Source organism: Phalacrocorax aristotelis, chromosome 6 (assembly GCF_949628215.1).
Source record: "Phalacrocorax aristotelis chromosome 6, bGulAri2.1, whole genome shotgun sequence".
In the NCBI taxonomy this organism is placed as follows: Eukaryota; Metazoa; Chordata; class Aves; order Suliformes; family Phalacrocoracidae; genus Phalacrocorax; species Phalacrocorax aristotelis.
Window position 1 is genome coordinate 17,872,620 of NC_134281.1, and position 20,523 is coordinate 17,893,142.

The 20,523-nt window shown below is 44.1% G+C and overlaps 1 protein-coding gene across 6 annotated transcripts in view; it reads right to left on the reverse strand.

Annotated features, from left to right (window-relative positions):
• Positions 1–20,523, reverse strand: part of DNAH1 (dynein axonemal heavy chain 1) — a 76,113-nt gene that overhangs the window by 45,490 nt on the left and 10,100 nt on the right. For all 6 annotated transcript variants that reach the window (XM_075096266.1, XM_075096269.1, XM_075096267.1 and 3 more), the window contains 16 exons: positions 19,679–19,840; positions 18,930–19,182; positions 17,515–17,672; positions 16,462–16,673; positions 14,944–15,242; positions 13,761–13,911; positions 12,990–13,183; positions 11,415–11,640; positions 10,647–10,766; positions 9,774–9,856; positions 8,196–8,337; positions 6,963–7,118; positions 5,775–5,973; positions 3,657–3,910; positions 2,537–2,749; positions 631–795 (listed from right to left, as the gene is read on the reverse strand). In XM_075096266.1, coding sequence (XP_074952367.1) covers positions 631–795; positions 2,537–2,749; positions 3,657–3,910; positions 5,775–5,973; positions 6,963–7,118; positions 8,196–8,337; positions 9,774–9,856; positions 10,647–10,766; positions 11,415–11,640; positions 12,990–13,183; positions 13,761–13,911; positions 14,944–15,242; positions 16,462–16,673; positions 17,515–17,672; positions 18,930–19,182; positions 19,679–19,840 — 2,987 coding nt within the window. The remainder of the gene's footprint in view (positions 1–630; positions 796–2,536; positions 2,750–3,656; positions 3,911–5,774; positions 5,974–6,962; positions 7,119–8,195; positions 8,338–9,773; positions 9,857–10,646; positions 10,767–11,414; positions 11,641–12,989; positions 13,184–13,760; positions 13,912–14,943; positions 15,243–16,461; positions 16,674–17,514; positions 17,673–18,929; positions 19,183–19,678; positions 19,841–20,523) is intronic.

The window sequence follows — 20,523 nt, forward strand, 5'->3', positions numbered from 1 at the left end:
TACTCAGTGATATTACTGATAGGATTCAAATGACTCATTCACAGGGGTATTTTCGCAGTGATCTGGAGAGGTGTGAGCTTTGTGGGCAAGGAGGGGAAACAGCCCTTAGGGATGTGACAAACACTTTTCCAGATTCCCCTAAATACCAACATTTGTAATATGGAATACAAGTGGTGATGGAGTCCTCGGAAGTGGAGTCTGGAGAACAGAAGAGTGCAGAATACTGCTACCAGGACACAGAAACAGGCAAAAACAATGGCTCTAAACAATTTAAAGAGTCTGTCTTGAGGAGGAATTGAAGGAGTTATTTTATGGATTAGGATTATAGCAGGGCTGGTTACAAGAGTCATAGGAGGTAGGGAGTCTGGGTGCTGCAGAGAAGGTATCTGGTGGGGTGGACAGCTTGGTACAAGGCATCACAGGGAATGACTCTGTCCATTTGGACACCAGAACAAAAGGCCAAATTCCAAGAGAAAAAAACTAGCACACCACACTGGGCAAGGTTGCACTGTTTATATAGTGCTGCTCATGCCCACACTGTTCCAAAAACAATGACTCAAGGCAGTCCTTGTGTGAGCACAGCTCCGAGGAGTTTGGGCTACCTGCACTGGCTTTTGTCAAGGCACACACCTCAGGGTTTTCATTAGCTTTCTTCATGATGTTCCTCCAGTCCCTATCCATGGCCTGGTAGCGTTGGCTTTCCAATGGGAGCTGTCTTTTGATGTCCTCTGACCTAAAGATGGGCTCCAAGTAGAGCCAAGAGCGCTGGCAGTTCAGCCATTCCTCTAGGACATCCTAGTGGGATGCAAGAAGAGTGTATCAGACACCATGCTATGAACCTGTTTGTCTAAACCATTCAAGGTGTGCACCAGAATGAGTTTAAAAAAAAAACAAAGGAAAAAAGATAAAAGAGGTGATGCTGCACTTAGACGTTCTACAATTCTAAAATCTACCTGCAGCATCAGCAGCTGGAATTTCCTTCCCAAATAATCAAAAATTTCCCAGCAATCCCCTTTGTTAACTGTTGCTAGCAGGCCTCAGAATCAACACCCACTAGTTTAATGGGAGTAGTCTAGAAATATACGTAAGCCAATACTGAAGCTCAAAGGGACTTTGTGGTGCTAGGTCAAATTTCTGTGGCTCGTGTTTCTGTATTTTATGGAAGATAACACAGCATCAGCCCATAGTAAGATGGGGATTTTATTTTGTGAAAAGAGCTTTTCTGGGGAAGAATGACAAATAAAATATGCCAGACTGCAATTCTGTCATATCCTCTCTTCTGCCTGATGTACCTCAGCCCCAGTCTTGGCCTACAGAATAATCCATGAGAAGATCTTCGAACAACACACTGAATTAAGAGAATAAATGAAAAGCTAAACACTGAAGTTAGACACCAGACAGGAAACTCTGTTTGTCAGGCATTCAAAGGAGCAAGAGGATTAGGTTGGAAGAACATCCTCCTCCTCCATTTTCAGGCATGGGAGATGGGAAGGTATGGGGAACCTGCCCAACACTGCAAAGCAGCTCAAGTGCTTGACTCCCTTTCAGAGTGCCTTAGTCACACGGCATTATACCATTCCCTGAGCACAGGCAGCCACTTGACCTAGCAAGAGGTGGGGTTTTCCAGTAATACAGGCAATGATGTTTGCCATACTCCATCAGGTAATCCCGATAAGCCACTTCCCAGAAGCAGATTCATGGGTCTTTAGTGTCAGGAATTAATGAAATCAAAAGAAGGGGTAGGAAAGGCAAGGTGAGAACATGGACAACATTACAGCCAAAACCACACAGTAAATAACTGAATTTCCCCATGTCACCTACTGCCTTAGGGCTTAGAGTAGCATATTTGTGAACTCATGAGACAAGGCTAGCCCTCTGGCAGCCCATGGCCCAAGCATATCCAGATGGTAAGCATCAATAAAGACATTAAGGTAGTTATGAATAACAGATAATAATGGTGCCGTGAACCAAACACCAGCATTTACACAGAGTTCTTCAGCCACATACTTGTATTGGAATTTTTCTCCTGCAGCAAAATGCTATTCTGCTGGTTGAGTCCTGCTCTGTGCTGAGCATTCAGGCTCTGGTCTGATGAAGTACTGGCATGGTCTGCCAGATCCTGCTCTAAACAAGTGTCTTCCATGTGCTTTCCTACACTGAGATGTGAATGATTAGCATGGATTTCACAGGGCCTGTAAGAATCTGTAAGGTCCACCTAGTATAATATGATTAGAGACACCAGTAGGACTATTCACAGCAAGGGGAGAGTCCTGGACCTACCAAAAAGTGTTGCAATGGGCAGCAAAAGAGCTGCAATTTCATCACTGCTGTTTGCAGAATAAGGCTCTGAGTTCATTCCCTCTTTTATTAGAGTCAGAGGGCTTTGACGCACTCTCTTCCTCCCTAAAGACTAATATTCTCTTGATAGTTGTCCTCCCAGTTCCCTAGCAGCAACAGCACGGTGTCCATGTTCAAGCACGACAGCACATCCCAGCTGCCTGCCTTCACCACATGTGTGCAGGTAAGAAACCAATACCTGTGTCATCTTCAGCTTGTTTTCCCATGTGTTCATCGTTTCCTCAAATGGTTTCTTGAATGGTGAGAAGGCCATGCTCTGAATCATGACAATGTGATCATCTAGAAGCTGAGAAGCTTCATCAGTGTTTTTCAGAATAAAGGTATCTGTGTCTTTGTAAAGCGTCACAGTAAATAAAACAGAGTTCCATTTGCTCTCTATCTTGTTGAGTGCCTGGAACAGAAGGATAAGCAATTTAATTTTCAGATACAACCTGTAAAATGGTTATCCCAGCTTCCACAACTCTCTTAATGCCTCCATCTATCAAGTGACAGATTTTTGCTCTGGGATTCTACTGGAAACTAAAGGCATGTATTCAATGCATGACACACTCAGTAACAGCACGTTTCCTCTGGACTACCCAAGGACTCAACACCTCATTGCTGTCCTGAAAGGAAAACCTTGAGGGGAAAAAAGGGCAATTTTATCTCCAGGCCTATTTATGCTACTAGGTGCACAGAGGCTGCCAGGAAAGTGCCTACTAATGATTATGGTTAGTGGTGCCTTTGTGAAAGGCATAGCTATCCATTGGGAACTCTGAGAATTCAGAGAAAAAAAGCTGCCAGAAGGTAATGACTTTCAATCAAGCCCATCTTAGGTCACATCTCACCTGGTGAACTGAAGCTGAAAGACTATCTAACCTATGAATCTCCAGAGCCAGCAAGTCTTCCTTGTACATTTACTGTGTTAAAGCGTTTGCCACCTCCGTTTCCAGTCACAGCTAGTCTCCCTGACACAATGTTTGAATGGCAGAAAGCAGACAAACGATTTATTTTAACTTAAACAGTTACTAATCCCACACTGAAGTATGAGACCCAACCAGTGGATCAGCATAACCATCAGGCAGCGCTGTTATGCTACAACTGTAAATTCTATGCAAGGCAAAATGACGACTTCTTGTGTGTGAACTCAGTTGCGTAGCCTTGCTCCCCTCTCTAAGGGCAGCAGTCTTTTTACTTGTGCTGCAGAATGTGTCTAATGCTCTGGGGCAACAGGAACATGACCCAAGGCAATGACTGACTGCTCAACAGAAACATATTTGAGAAACAACCAAATACACAGGAAGTCCCTCTCTCCTCACATTCTCAATGGCGTATTCCTTGCCAGCTATCTCAGCTACTTTGGTAATGCTCTCAATATGGTCCAGCAGGTTCATGTCCAAGCAGCAACCAACTGTCAAATTGGGTTCTAGCTTGATATTGATGTTAGTATCTTCTGACAACATCTCCCAGTGCCGGTTTCTCATACCAGGATTGCGCAGCCCTTGAATTAAGGGGACATACAGTCTGAATTCTTCAATCTTGTCTCGAAACTCCATTGCCACACCCTGGCAGGCTTTCAAGGGGAGAAAAAGAAAAACATCAGCAACGACACTATGTGAGAAAGTTGCCTTACGGAACTTCCTAGAGGTTATCTAAAGCCTGATGTGCTTGTAGACACATGGTATGGGGTAGGTAAACAGCAGAAGAGAGGACTGGAAAATGCAGGTTGAAGTAACGAGGACACAAAGGTGCTCTCTACGCAGCTACTAAGCAAGGATTCAAGTCCACTCCCAGAAGCAGACCTGCCTATTAGCCAAAAGTCTGTTATATGCAAGTCCATGCTAAGCAGAAGTGTGCCTTAGCCTAGAGCTCACTGGAAGATGAGAAGCAGACAAATTTAATTCCTTAATTTGGGCCCAAGCATGATGAAGCCCCATCTGCCAACAGTTATTTTAGAAGATCCAGTCATCATTCCAAGATCTTCACTTTCTTAACAGGACTGGGCTGCAAGTTACCTCACCCCAGCCCAGGCCATCCTAAATAGAAGATGGACACTATACACAGGAGCTAGAAGTAGGCTAGGATCACAGCCGACTATGGAAATGGAAAGCATACAGGAAAGGTCCTGCTAGCCTACGGTCACACTATAGGGAAAGGGACTTCTGCCTTGTAGGAAGGACAAAGTCAAGGAAAGTGCTTTGCTCTCTGGGAGCATCCTGGAAGCCCAGGTCTCTGCACTGTCCACATCCTGCCCTTTTTCAGCTTGTGCCATTGCGAGTAAAGCAATAGACAGGCAGAGAACATGGGACTTGCTTGCTTCCTTTCCAAAATCTGGCTACAGCATGTGTCTCCTTTTATTGCACCCTGTGTGGCTACGCTGAACACTCACAGCAAGGATGTGATCACCTCACCCTCCCTGCTGGGTGGTATGCAAAGACAAGGCAAACTCAAGGACAAAGCATACCAGGTGCCAGGGAGTATTGCAATGACTATGAGCAGGTATTCTTAGTATTTCTGTTTACCATAATGATTCATAGTTACTCATGCATCCACTCATCACCTCCTCCATTTGGGCTGATTCATGGCATTGTTTAAGAGCGAGTTCACATTAAAAAGGATGAATCAAAAATCTCCCACTGCAAAATATATTTCCATCTAAGCCATCTGGCATGAGATTTTAGAATTAGCTCTGAAGAATGACCAATGCATCTCTGAGAATCATGGAATGGGAAGTTAAGCTACAACTGAAGTCCTAATGCCAGCTTTACTAGAAGTCATGATTAAAAGACCTTCGTGTGAATTGCAAGGGCTGGATACGATCATGTAAACTTCGTACACATTCAGGCAGGAAAGAAAATCCATTACATTCCACAGATCGTTTTCAGATTTTGCAATTTCATTTTATTCATAGCAAAATGAAGATCTCTTCTGGTTTTCCATTAAATTCATTGGCCAATAGAGAAAATCAGATTGGCCAAGAAAACAGCACCTAGAAGACCCAGATTCAAGTTCCTTTGCTGCCTGACTTGCATAAGGGCTTAAACCCACATGTCTAGCCACTGGGCTATACAGTAATTCTCTATGACTAGTCTGGATTATTTTAGTTTATATAAATGAGTAAATATTAACTGCAACATAAGAGTGTGGGTTTTATTTCAGTACTGTCTTGGGAGTTAGGTATAAAAGGGATTTGCAGCCTGGTTGTTTCCATGCCAAACTGGTACTTCAAGCAGGAAACTAACATCTAGATGTGAATCATCATAGTTCCAGAAAAAAAAACGTGGAAAATAACTTTGCTAGCATTTTCTCAGCTGGCTCTAATACGCAAAACACATCCATGTGACATCCTGACACTCCCTGTTCAGAACAGTCTGTGACATTCCTCACATCAAAACGCTGATATGCACCAACTTCCTTTCCCCAGACTGCTTATCTACCTGGTGAATCCTTGAACTGCTTCACACATCTCTGCATTGTTTTAAAAGCGTCACTGACATTCTTTTCTAGCTGCTCAGCCTCAATTTCTGCAAGAGGATCATTCATCCAGCTCTCATACCACTGCATCCAGTCTGACACTGTAGTCCAGAGATTGTAGTATGGCTGGAAGTCCTTGACCATCCTGGACAGCTTACTGTACTTTGGACATAGAGAAAAAGCAAGCATAAAAAACAAATATATTACCCTCTGGACAACAGCATGCGTGTCAAAAGGCAGAAAAGGGCACAATTCTTTTTGGAATCTCAAGCAAGCAATGAGATAACATATAATTCAAGAGGATGTCTCAGGCTACCTTCTCCTGGGACCACAATATAGATTCCAAGGGAGAGCAACTAGCAGAGCTGGGCTTTACACATTCAGGCCAAAATGCATCCGGTGGAGCTGTGCCTGCACCATGTGTCTGGCATGGAAAGCACTCCCTCCACTTGCCTCTACAAATGCTTTACTGCAGAATAAGGAGATTTTGGTGGGCAGTCCACACACCATCAGTGAAAGCACACACTGCACATCATATCAAAACTTGGCTCCTTACAGTGAAGGAGAAGTAACCACAGACGGAGAGGTAGGAAAGGATCACATGCTTCGACTCTGCAGCGAGACTAGGCTGGACATGGATAACAATGACTCATTGGCAGCTGAACAGCTACAGGCAAAATGAGTCTTTGCAACTACATAAACTGTTGCCTTTGGAGAACATGTTATACTCCGAGCCCAGCCAGCTCCCTGCACACCACTATGCAACCACTCCCATGCACATCTATATAACTGCAGTAACAGCGTTACAGAAATTGATGCATCTTAACTGCTGCTTCAAGACCTTCCACATCCAGTTCCTCCTCATTAACATCACTCAGATCTGAGTGTGGGCACCCAAAGTCTCTCACAGAAGTGGCAATATCGGGCCCATGAACAGCCTTCCACATTTGCCTGGGATCAGCACTTCTGCAGCACGGCAGAGTGACGGAGCAGTGTGGTCGCTCTACATGACCGTGGAGCAGTTCGTCAGATAAACCAAAACAGCATGAAGGATTCCTTCCTGAGGAACTGCGTCTCATTATTTGCTCTACCTACCACCTAGAAGGCCCAACAAAGATCAAGGTCCTGCACGTACAGGACCTGACACTTACATTAGTAACTTTCATCCCAAGGATTCTTTCCCTGTTGTTGTAGAGAATTGCCAAATTCTGAAGCTCCTTCAGCTGCTTCCTGACCTCCCTTGCTTTGTTAACCAACTCATGAGCTTGGTTAACGTCTGCCTGGATGGAAAATCCACCTACAGTCAGCTGGAAGAGAAAAAGCAGGCATGATGTGTGGCTATGAGGCTGAGTGTTGCCTCTGGACACCTCAGCTTCCTGGTGTGCTCTGTTACATTCAAAGGCAAGATTTTTATGCTCACAATTTCACCTCCCCTAATCCAGTTCCACTTCTGTTCAGACAATGAAAGTGGTAAGGAGAAGCAATAACCTCAGGTGGCTGAAAGTGCAAATGTGATGACCAGCTGCTTTTCATCTTTGTGACAATAGTTAATCCCTGAGGAGTAGGAGCAATGAGTCTGTGCTCAAATTTCTTGCTACTGAATTTATATTGTCATTAGTTACAGAATCAGTGAAGTGAAAATGATAGCTCTACGAGGTCACTCAGTTTCTTTCCAAGAATTGTTTAACAAGACACGTACAGAACCTCTCTAATAACTTTTCTGTTCTGGTGGTTTGGTTTTGTTTGTTTGTTTAGTTGTGTGGGGGTTTTGGTGGGATTTTTCTTTTTTTTTTTAATCCAGTGTTGGGGTATTATAATTTTGGGAGGCTATTTCCAAGATAATCTAGGTCACTGATTACAGCCTTTTCAATATGATTTTTTTTCCTGCATTTAAGAGTTTCTGGTGAAAACTAAAATTCAAACTATTTCAGCAGAAACCAGAGGTAACTCAGCTCCAAAACTCTGCTATTGTTTTAGGCTCTTTCACACGAGATGACTTCCATGACTGAATGCTGTATTTTTTGCCCCTTGATGGCAGTGAACCATGGGAGATGCTCGCAGGGAACTGAGTGCACAAGAGAGAAAAAGGAGGTGCATATGTTGCCCAAGCACCAAGAATCAGAATATTATATCTCAGTGAAAACATTCCCAGTGAAAAATCAGTATTTCTGCAAAGAGTACTGTCTTTCATATGAAAATGAAACTCTTAATCAAAAGCCCAGCTTCCAATAAAAAACTGGGGGGTTTTGATAATTTTTGGTCCAACAATACACTGACCTAAAAACTCATCTAACTAAAATCTCATCTGAAAATTTCCCACCTGTCTGACCACAAGAGCTTCAAGGTCCCCTTCTCTGGACAGTTTATAGTCAGGGGCTTAATACCTGCATCTCTTCCAGCTTGTCTTGAAAGCCACTCTGATCTATGACATGGATTTTGCGAAATTTGTTTTCATCTTCCAGGTGCTGGAGCTGAATGGACTCAGCTTGCATAGTTATTTTCAGTGGCCAGTAACTTGCAGCCCACCTGTGCTCACATGATATAACAAAACAAACAAACAAACAAAAAGTAGAGAGAGAGAAGCTTTTTGAGCATATGTTTGAAATGCTGAAAATAACAGAATGAGAAAGCCAACTCCCACCAAACAAGGAAGCTTTACAATAACAGAAACATGTGGTTTCAACAAAACTTTTTTTTCCAGCTTGTCTTGTTGATATGCAGTGCTTGTAACTAGGCTACTCAATTGGAGAGGGCTGGGGAAAAGTGGAGGGCCTTTTTAAAATGAACAAATCCAGTATGTTGCTGAAAAGCTAGGAGACAGCAAAATAACGGTTGGCATCCAGAGGGAATGTCTGTCTTTGAACGTATTCACAAGGAACTGAAAAAAATCGGGTCAGTCTTGGCTTGTGGCTTTTCAGGGCTACTGAAAAAGCCCATCTCCTGTTAAGCAGAGCAGTGAGGGGCCAGGGTAACCCAGATACAGTGAAGTCCTGGATAGCAAGGCTTCTGCAGAGTGCCCTGGGGAGTGCAGTGCAGATACATGAAAGGCTGCACAAAGTGGCTGCTCCTGCCAAGGCAGATTTCTTGGTTCTTGCTCAGCTGTAGCCCACCCATTCCTCCATTTGGACTTGTTAGCCTGCGTACAATGCGAGATGCAAGCTTTGCAGCATTACGCTCGAGGTCATTCCCCTCCCAGCACTTGGGGATGCAGCAATCTCCAACTAGTTCTGCATGTGCCAGGTTGGTCAGTCTGGTGCGGTCTGGGCATACAGCTACATCTGTGCTAAGCTGTCCTAGAACTGAGCTGCTTTTATGCAGCTTCTGTGGGTTTTTGCACTGTGCATCCCATGTTTCTAGTTTCAGAAGCACTCTGCAGTGTGTCTGCAACCTGAGCAACTCTCTGGACAAAGTCCATGTCATATGAGAGGTGCTTCCAGGGCTGAGCTGACTTTAGAAGTTGTATAGCTGTGGTTTTGATCTGTTTCTGCTACTGGGGCACAGTCAGGTCCCAATCTGAATAACATAGCCAAGGATAAAACTAAGAGGAGACTGCATTGAAAAGAAATGCAGTAATAATACAGGGTTCATGTTCCTTCCTAGTCCTAAGAAAACCCTGGGAGTTTTCCTACCTTGGAAGTGTTCATTCAGTTTCAGACACTGACTAAATTGTGGACTTTGAGACCTTGCAAATATCTCAAAAAAAAAAACCCACAAGAGAAAAGAGCTTTAATACATTAAACAGGTTAATAGCTACCAGTTTGTCTTGCCCCAGGCCAGAAGGCAGCATGAACCCATGCTGCTTCTCTATAAACTTCATTTCAAGAATTTAGCGCTCATATAGCCTGAGAGTCACTTAGAAGTTCTGCTGGAGCCCTTGTAGACACATAGCCCCTGAAGCACTGAGAATGGCAATTGCTGCAAAGTGTCCCACTTTGACAGTGGGAGAAATGCTTTGTGCTCACTTGTCATTGAAATCTTCTTCAGTAAGATTGTAAAGGAATTCCTCCATGACCTTGTAATCTTCCATGACTTCGTGAATCTGTTCCTGCACAGAGTGAGAAACAGACAAAAAATAGACACCTTTAGGCCATACTGATTCCAATTCTCTGGTGTATACTTCATTTTCATGAGGTGCCTTTGAAGGGTGTTAGTCACACAAGCTTAATGTGATGTAGGCCACTTCTCTGCTGTGTGAACCGTGGGAATGGATTTTACAACCCCTTGTTCTGTGAGTGATCATACTATCATCATCCTCTGTTTTACATGAATGAAAAGAAGTGTGACCTAGTAGATAAAGTGCTGGAGAGAAACTGTGTTTTGGGTTATCCTCCAGGTTCTTTCCTTGGCATGGACAAGTCAGCTTACAGCTTGATGCCTTTGTTCCCCATTTGTTCAGCTGGAAGAAGACCTACACTTCCAATAGCTTTGAAATAACTTGACACTAGAATGTCCTATTACAAGAAATACGCTAACAGCAATATGAACATTTGGTAGCAGAAATATTTTCTTGAAAACATTAGTTTTTAGAAGACAGCTATTCAGTACACAAATGTGGAATGGATCATGAAGGTAGCAAAAAAAGCATACATAAGTCTTTTAGCCAAGTTTATTAACTGTTATTTTGTTTTGCATAGGTGTTTAAATTCATATGTGTATTTAAAAATACAAATCTTAGGAATTACAAAAATACGAAACCAGGCATATTATGGCATTGCATGCAAAGACATCCAAGCAAAAAACATGGAGTTCTGCTTCTGAGACATCACACATTGCATTGACAAATTTCCTCCTCCCTTCTCTTGGTGTCCCCTGTCCATAAGGGGAGCATTCCCTACCTGCTGCACAGCCAGCTCCTCGGGGACTCCCTTCATCCACTCCCGCAGCTCAGCCAACTCCTCGATGCTGTTTGGTTTCTCATGCATTTTGCAGCTGATGGCTTTGTATGCATCACAGATCTGCAGGAGGACACAGCAGAGAAAAGACCATAAAAAAGTCATTAATTGCTAATGGGCAAACTGGAAAACCTGCCATGATCCACCTGCTCCCCATTCTGAAGGTAGTCTAAAGCGATGAGTACACAGTCCCATTCCATCTTTTTTTTTCCCCACAGACTTTCTCTATCCATCTCATTTGAGCTCAAATGGAACGAGACTGCCAAAAAAAAAAGAGGAAGAGGAACGGCAGGTATGTATTCGAAATGATGACAATAACAGATTTAGACAACCCTCTGGCAGACGCAATTGTCTATATTCCAGTTTTCCTCAGAGCAAGCAGAAGGACCTTCCAGTTGTCTGCTAGGACGATCTTTTCAATTCACCAACACATTTTTACAAGATGGCAGGGTCTTGGAAGAATTTTTTCTCAAGAGATACAGCTTTCAGACACATAATTTATTAAGTATATTTAATACTTTGTTTTGATGAGTCTGCATATCTCCTCTCTGGTCATTTTTTAAAAATAATCACTCCAATGAAATCTTTAAAATGTCCTCATTAATGTGATCTCAGTTGCTGTCTTTTGGCCATTTCACAAACACAGCGACTTCAAAAGCAGAAGGACAAGACAAGACACGGACAGATAATCTATTGAACCAGGTAACTTACATTCTCCACCTGCAAATGGAGGTTTTTAGCCAGTATGTCCAACATGGAAGTGGCAAGTGCTTTGTATTTTTCAGACAGATTTTGCTTAACACCTTCTATGCTGACATGGAAGGGACCAATCACAATAGAACTAGGCAGGGTACTGTCCAGGTTCTCCTTTTCAGACAAGTGCATATTTACTATACTCATCACCTCCTGGGCAGGTGGACATTGCTCTTTGTAGTCTCTGTAAATAAGAACACCAACAAAAAAAGGTAACGTAGACATTAAGATTATTTGAGCATCCACACTGTTTGTAGGAAGTCCAGACATGTCCAACTGAAGAATCAAGACATTAAATTAATAGTGAGTATGCTTGCTGTTACCAAAACATGCATCTATTAAAATGTATACAACTTCCTGCAAGCACAGACTGAGAGGGTACCAATGTCTTCTAGACCTTACAACCTAAGATATACCTATGTAGGAAGCAAGGAGTGTTTGCATCACAGTCAAGTACATGAGTGCTAGCTTTAGCTGAGCATGGAAAGCTATAGTAGCAAAGACATCCCATGTAAAGTCCACCTGTTTGAGTGACCAACCTGCACTGAAGGCTCTGCTTCAGTGTCTTCATTGCTACGGTTACCAACACCAAGCAGAGGAAGCCAGGCTGCCTATGCCTACCTAACTGCAGCCACACCCATGTAGCTGTGTAGTCAGGCCCACAGTTTCTGAAGATGTGTATATGAGAAGACATGGAACTGGTATGTAGCTGAGGAACATTACTGGGGAGCAAGAGAAGGGACAGACTCAAATCTACTATGGGTTTTAAAGCATAACAGGTATGCAGTGGAATAAGAGCACAAGATATTTTAGCTGCAGAAAAGGAGTGGAAGAAAGAGATGAAAGAGGTAATAAGGCAAGAGGAGAGAGAGAGACAAAATAAAAGCACTGGTGTAAACAGGTCAAGATCAGCAGGGACCTTGGGGGGCAGCAGGCACTTCAGCATGTTCTGGGAAGCGACAGAAATTTGTAAGATGGAATTTGTAAATTGATTAAGCTGAAATAACAAAGTAAAAAAAGGGCTTCACTCTCACTGTTTGGAGAAAACATGAGGCCTAAAAAGACAACCATTAAAGTAACAGAGGCTAAAGGACAGAATAGGTGGAGAGTTTTGGCCGTGAAAACAATGAGGCTGAAATGAAAGAAAGCATTACTTTCTACAGAATGTTATCAGCCTGAACAGACCTATTTGAAGGAGGTCAGAGTCAAGAATGCTAACTGGATTTTCAAACAGGATGAGTCATTTTTAGGGCCATTAATATCTCCAATTACACTTACAAACATGACAGGAATGTGACTGCTGTCAGAGGCAGGAAGAAATTCTCACTGCTACCACCAAGGTCCTCTAAAAAGCATGGACCACTGCCCATGGCTGAAGACTGCCTCTGATAGGATGCCTGACCTCAGACCTGAGGCACATCATGCACATTTGTGGTCTCAGAACAGGTCCTGCATTCTCACGCACATCCACACAACAGCTTCTGAAAAGGCTTGCTATTTGGGTTAGAGGTGCCTCTCTCAGAAGCCACTTACCTTAGGAAGTACTGGATGTCATTGTTGTTTAGCTCTAAGAACTTCTCATATCTCTTGGCATAGGCTTGGAGAGGGATCAGTGCCTTTTGAATGGCAGATCGCATAGCCTCACGTAGTTCTTCCACTTCTGGTTCATGCAAGCCCACTGAGTCCAGCAAGGGTGTGCCTGTGATAAGTATGTTCTCCAACACATACTGGAAGAGGAAGGAGAGGGTCTTTCAGGACTAGCAGAGCTAACCATGCCTCCTCAGGTGAGAGGTGAGACAACCACTAGCGGCATCTTTGGGATGTTATGCAGTCCAGCCGTCTACCTTGTGTCAGGAATTGTTCTATTAGTTTTATGTTGCTGCCCCCAAAGAAGGAAGACCTTGGGAGACAGGCCTTTCACAGTAACAGGCAGAAGGATGCATAGGCAGAAGAGATCTGCACCAGACTGACAGAACTGGAAAAGGTGCTATTTCCTTTATGAGTCTGCTTTTGGCAACTGCCATGAACTTAGGGCAACCAGGATACTTAGGACATATCTCCACAGAACCTGTAGCTCCAAAGCAGAGATAGCAACCACATAGAAGAGCTACAGGTCTGGGGAGCTTGACGAAATTGTGTCACAATAGAAACGCATTAGCAAAATGCTGTGCTCAAATTAAATAAACTGGATTCCCAGCTACCCACTTCTCAACTTTCTCCCTCAGTACAAGGTCAGGGGTGTCTATGCCAAGCTGCAATGCACTGAGAAGACTTGCACAGCTGTATGATCACAGAAGAGTTCACCTTCTCCAGCTGTGGGACAGCATGAGTCACCAGGATTCCGTTGTCAAACAGCGAAATGAGGGACTTCTCAAATTTCTCCACAGGGGGGCTGAAGTGAACACCACTGCTGTCTAGCACAAGGTCTGTTACAAAGAGTGGATTCCTTTGAGGCCTGTAGTGGGAAGAGATAAGGAAAAACAGGGATGCTTTCTGAGATGATAGCACACAACTATAATCCTCTGGTGCTGATACTAAAACACCTACTAGGCAGGAAATGAAAGCAGAGGAGAAGAGGACTGTCCCATGCAGATGAAGGTATGAAACACTTCATTCTGAGTTTACGAGTAAAGACATTGAGAACTCTTGCCTATCACAGGTGAAGGAAGTATCAATTATGACATACCAAGATCCCCAAAAGTCATAACCTTATGTTGAGAACTGGAGCTGCTTTACAGAAAGATTGCAGATGCGTTTCAAACTGGGCATTCAGCATATCCAATATACTCTTAAAATGTACCTTCTGAAAGTTACATTCAGTATCTCCCAATCTTGTATGTTACCAGCACAGCTCAGGATCAGCTGAAGTCAGTGTCAAGACTCCCACTGATTTCAAGGTAAAAGGCAAGGTAAATGGCAGGGTTAGTTTTTTTTTTTTTCTTTTCTCCCTGTTTTCAATTTCTAAACCTTCCTTTTTTAATACCATGAAGGACAGAAATCCTTAAATCAATACCCAAGAGAAGAAAATTCTAGTCACTGGTACAACCTGAATTTGGTATTCTTTAGAGATCCCAGGCCAGATCCTACTCCTGAGGTTTAATTCAAGAACGGAATTACGCAGCCGTGCCTCCTGGTATTCTTCTTCTAGACCTCCAGAAAAAAGCTAGTAGTAATTACTTGCTCCTCCTAGAGTGCTAGAAGTGGCTAATCTTTATAACAGTGTGTCGAAGTACTGAGGTACTGCCAGATAGGTTCTGATGTGCTGCCTCATATCACTAACAGCAACTTAAAATCTACTAACAGAACAGCCAGCTGTGTGTCATTCTTCCAGACTCAAGCAAATGTGTCAGGTGGTGGACTGGGGGGAACAGCCCAGCCTAAAGCCCCCATACAATGCAAAGCTTGCTTGCAAAAACAGTAGTTAGAAAGGCAATGGTACTACACTTTTCTGCTCTTTCTACTCTTTTTTTTTCTCTCTCTTCCTTACCTGTAGGGACTATTGATGAGGTCATCTCCCCATTCCATGTCCTCTGAGCAATTCAGGACACCATGGCAAGCATCCAGCAAAAGCTGGGTGAAGTTCATCAGCGAGTTCTGGACCAGAGAGCGCACAGAGTCCTGAAGGATTAATCTGATGCGCTTCATCAGCTTATGCAGTTTGGACATCTGGTAGACATCCCAGTGACTCTGTTCTAGGTTGTACCAGTCTTTGCCTGCATCTCTCAGGTTGCTCTTTACTGCAGTCTTTAGAGTACTGATCCAAGTATCCTTGAGAAACACCTGAACCTAGGGGAAAGAAACAAAGCAAGCTATGTAATCCTCCAAGGGCTGATGGGAAAGCAGTATGACAAGGTTAGTTGCTAGCTGGGACTGCTGGACCTTTCTCTGCTGTGAAAAATAACTGTTCTCTCAGAGCTGTGGCAGCTAAACAGTAGCTCTCAAATTCATGCATGCACACGTAGCATCTGAACCTGGCCATACATCTCTTTCACTGACAAAAGACCTACAAAAAGAAAGGGATATTAAAAAGCTGGAGTGCTCTATTCTTTCTTTTTATAACTGTGTTTTCTTTTTGTTCTCTTTTCTATAGAGCAGTATCCCTGGAGCTGCCTGTGTCAGGGTCCCTCATAAAAAGTTGTGTAGACAGTATGATGAGCAAATAGAGGACAGAATGTTGTCTTCTCTTGATAAGCGATGAGAAAGAGGGGAAGAAGTCATGGGCAGCAGCAGTCTGCAGTGTTTTAATTTATTAAAATACCACCAAGTGTCACTTTTGCTCTGCAGGCAGCTGCTGTTTGTGTGTAATAAAACAACCTCTGTCATTGAGTGGATGACAGCACTGCCTAGCTGAAACAGCATGGGACTGGGAAGGGCCAGCACACGCTCTCTGCCACCAATTTACTGTGTAACCCTGTGCAAGCTACTCTGTGTGGCCACATCCAGCATGCTATGTACCACCCTCATATAGAGGGCATTAAGATCTTCTGGCAAGAATTACCAGAGTTGCAAATTTTTGTCCTAGTCTGTCTACTGGAATTGCAAGCAGAGTCATCTAATTAAGTACATTACAAACAGAGTGTAGAAAAGCATTACTCCTATGAGTGCTTCAGGGGAGAATCAAAGCTCTTGTGCCTTGCAGCTGGAGGGATAGGGAAATAAAAAAAAAAAAGGAAACTTTTGAGTGCAAACCAGGACTGTTATCTGCATGGAGACTAGGAGGAGGAAAGAGGGACTGTAGCCCTATGTGGCCACTTGTTCAACACATGCCTAAGAACATGGGCAGCATTGGCTGATGCTAACTAGGGGGCTATGGCTCTTTCAGCCCATTCTCCCCATGTCCCAATAAACATGACACGGAAATTCCTTCCTGCCCCACACACAATGTCTCCTTTGAAAGCTCATCCGTTTCCAGGGAATTGATCTGCAGCTGCTGCATCTGTCTAATACATGCTGACAGCCCTGCTGGCTGCTCCATGTGTTCATCCTCTATGCTTCCTTTGCTCACCTGAGCAAAGGTCTGGGTCTGGATCTGTTCAAACTCCTCCAGGCAGACATGCTTGTCTAAGGTTGAGATAAACAGAGACATGGTGGCTGCCTTGTTGCACTCATCTTGCACCTGTGTAAGGAGAAGGATGACTTGTGGCCTGGTCAAGAGTGAGACAAAGTTGAAATCTGCTTGTCGTTCATCAAAAGGATAGTCTGGGATCCAGATGAGCCCTGTCACCAAAAAAAGAACACATTATTGCCTGCAACAGCCATTCCAGCTTCTGTGTTAGAGGAAGAGTGCAGCTCTCTTTGGTACAGCCCTTGTGAAAAGGATTCTCCTCTGGTGCACAGGCCTTATCATGTAGCAGTTTCAGCAGATGGCTGGATTAAAAGAGAGTCTCTGCTCTGCAGCAGAGACATTCTGCAGCCTCCCATTAGGGGCTGAGGGACTGTCTTGGTGCCTGACCTTCCTGAGGCTTGGGTTCATGAAGCTTCCATGAGAAAGAACATTAGACTTGAAGAATCTTCCCACTGAGGCTTCAAGGCACAGCTGAGTCATCTCATCTGTGAGAGGCCACTTGTGACCCACCTCAAGCCATTCCAATATTTGGAAGTTCAAAGTGCACAAAATAAGCTCCACCCCACCTTTTACTGTGGTCATTTTCCTCCAGTTTGGACTCTAAGAGCCTGAGCCCTCTTTCACACCTGAGGTATGCCACAGCTGAGCACAGCAAATGGAAGGCGGTCAGCTCCACTGATACCGTGCAGAGCAAAAGGCAGTTAAGCTAATTACAATGCCTTGCATTTGGTGCCATTAAGGGTACATTTGCAGAGTTACTGAAGCTTAGCTGATGGATGGTAATATGTTATACTGAGGTAACGTGAACATGCAAATATACCCTAAAAAAGATGAGACATACTCAAAAGTCTCATATAATCTCCTGCAGCTGCCCCTTATAAGCCCTAATCATTAACATGAACCTCAAGAGTTTCTACAACAAAGCATGAATCCTATCAAGACAAGAGGTCCTCTAACCACGCAGAGTTTAAACTGCTTCACTGTGTCCTGTACCTTTCTCTGGTACTTTCTTCTCCTCTTTGTCTGGCAGGGTGACATAAGAAAATGTCTGAGGTTTGGAAGTGACGACTCTGTCAAAGCTGAGCCTGTTCATGGTGCGTTCATAGTCTAATCTCACTTCTCTCTCCAGGCAGCACATATGGTCTAACACCCTGTTACAAGACATGGAAACAATTATAACCCATGGTGTTTGAGCATAAGCATATCTGTAGCTCTACTGTGAAACCCACCCTTCACTCCCTCCCTCCTGTATTTGCTAACCCAGAAGCTCACCTACTACTGAACATATTAGGAGAGCTGTGCAGACAATGAAGCAGCCAGCAAAGCTATCAACTGGACATTTAATGGCAGAGGCAAGCGGGGACCTGGGACTAGGACTGCAGCCTTCTCAAGTGTCTTTGCAGATCAAAGCAAAATCTCCACTGGGGGTGTGCAGGGGAAGAAGCATTACAGAGGGGAGAGGGAAAAAACCCAAGAACTGAGGAAGCTGGCTGGCAGTCCTGGAAAAGCTGGGCTGAGCTGTCCTCCCAACTGCCTCCTGCTGAACACCTCTTGAAATCAGTCTCCTCAGCCAAAACATGTGTGTAAGTATGAAACCCTGCTCTGTTTACCCTAGGAAATCATCATTCACCTCAAGCAGGCAGAGTGCTTTTCTTTATATCTGTATTTCTGCTCACAAATAGAGACTAATTACTGTCCTACTCTCTAGGCTGGCAGACCATGCAGCCCTTCACACCTTCCTGTCTGTGAGCAGGACAATCGGTCACAGCTGATTCCCAGCGACACCACCAATGGCTCATGATTCATCAGCCCAGGGACTCTTAAAACGCCTTCCTGATATGAACTGCATCCTAAAGAGATACTGTATATCCAGATGGAGATCTCCTGTTCTGTTTCGTTCATGCTGTGCAGACCTTCTTTTGATTTTAGCAGCTGTTAATAAGTAGAAGAGCCACCAGGAGACAACAACCTGCTCTCTGGAGACAGCTGGTGGTCTGCACAGCGTCAATTCAGCAACGACTGACCTGTTCCCTGAAAGCACAGGGAAACAGCAAGGTCAGCCACGCCAGTTCTGTCCATCTGTCCTGCTGTTGAAGACCACTTGACTGGAGCTGTAAGCATGGCTTAATGGATCTGCATAAGAAGTATATCTACTTCATCTCGGAACACTGACAGATCACCCATCCTGTACATGTGTCCCTGGGGCTCTTGTCCTACCTACTTCTGATAACACTCTGGGCAAAAGGGTGGTGTGCACATGCACAGGCTGGAAGGCAGATATGATCCACAGGCTATGGAGCTGGATGTTGACCACCTGCATCAATTGCCACTTGTTTTGTAGCCCTATGAAATCCTACAATGTTAACGGACTGAAGGCTGAGACCCCAGACATGTACTTGATGCTTTACCTCTTCTCATTCTTCAGTTTGGGAGTGTGCATAGCCAACTGCTTCATTCTCTGCATGCTTTTCTCGCTGATGCTATTTAGTCCATCTGTGGGCATGCAGTCCACATACAGGTGATACAGTAGCAGCGCCTGCGTTTTCTTACGCAAGTTATTGGCAGAAACTACCCGCTCTGCAAACACCTGGGGATCTTCGGCCAGAAACAGCAGGCAAACTCGTGGCACCCAGTACTGACACGACAACAATAGGGTTCTTCCTGGAAAATGAAAGTAAAACTTACAAAAGTCTACAGGAAGAACAAAGCTTGCAACGCTGACAGCAGCTCTTTGAAGGACAATATAATTGGGCCGGCTTACTGGACATCAAAATGAGGGACAAAACTGAGGACACTAAGGCATAAAGAGCATGGAATTAGCAGCATCTCCAAACCTCTCAAAAGGGAGGTACTTGATCTTAATCTGTTCACATTCCCCCTCAAAATGGCATTGGCCCAGAAAGACCACAATGTAACTTTTCTTGGAGGCAGGAAAGATGGGAGACATTAAAAAAAAAAAAATCTCAAATAGGTTGTCAAACTAAAGTGTGGAGTTCTCTCACCTGGAGATTTTTCAGGACAGGTGAAACAGACATGTCAAGAGTGATAACAGGGAGAAGAATTAAGTTACTTCTTGACATCCTTCCAGTCTCTACCTAGGACCAGCATGGGTAGTGGACTGGCTCTCAGAGTTCCAAAAGGCCTACTTGAAACACACCTTGTGGAGTTATTCCTCCACTGAGGATGGGTCTCCCTTCTTCATCCCGCACCAGCCCATTCTTATCTGTTTTATGGACCAAGTAGAGCTCTGACTCTTTGTCATACTCCAGAACACCAACATCAATCCACTTGTAGATTAACTTCTGGCTTTTCGGGTCCTCTGAGAGAATCAAGGATTAAAACAGTGTTAGTCCATTCTCCTGGAGACTACAGCAAATGGTGACGCTACAGTCAAATCCATTCACTAGTTTGAATCTTGGTCAATCTCACATAATTTCTGCTGTAATAAACTACATAATGAACTCAGGTCTTACAGCTTAGCATTTCCAACTGTTTGCACACACCAGAGCCCTCCATTTTCCTTCTCTTACCTCTGCGGGTTCCCTGTGGATCATCCTCCCACCTCCTGCTTCAGGCACTGCCACTCATTCTTTGCAGCCATAGTCTCATATTTGGGTCTTGTATGCCCCTACATCCTCTCCTTCAGCCCATGCCTGGGGACTCTTCTGCCTCCCAACTCCTTCACCCCTTGATCCAGGACCCTTCATGGGCTCTGTGGGGATCCCATTCTCCTTTCCCATGTGAGGCTCTAGCTCTGTGTTGCTCTCACACAAGTCCTCATTCTTGTAATTGGGAGCAGGCATAAAACCCTGTGCCTTCTCCCCCAGTCTGTTATTTCTCTGGGTCTTTCCCAGGGCATCTAACTCTTAAATGTTTGGATGCTCTTAAATGCTGGGAAGTGCTATCCAGATTGGTATATTTATATTGCTATCAATATAGATACAGGTCAGGATAGCAGTATACCGAAGTTGAGAACGGATGCTGTTAACCATGGGTCTGAAC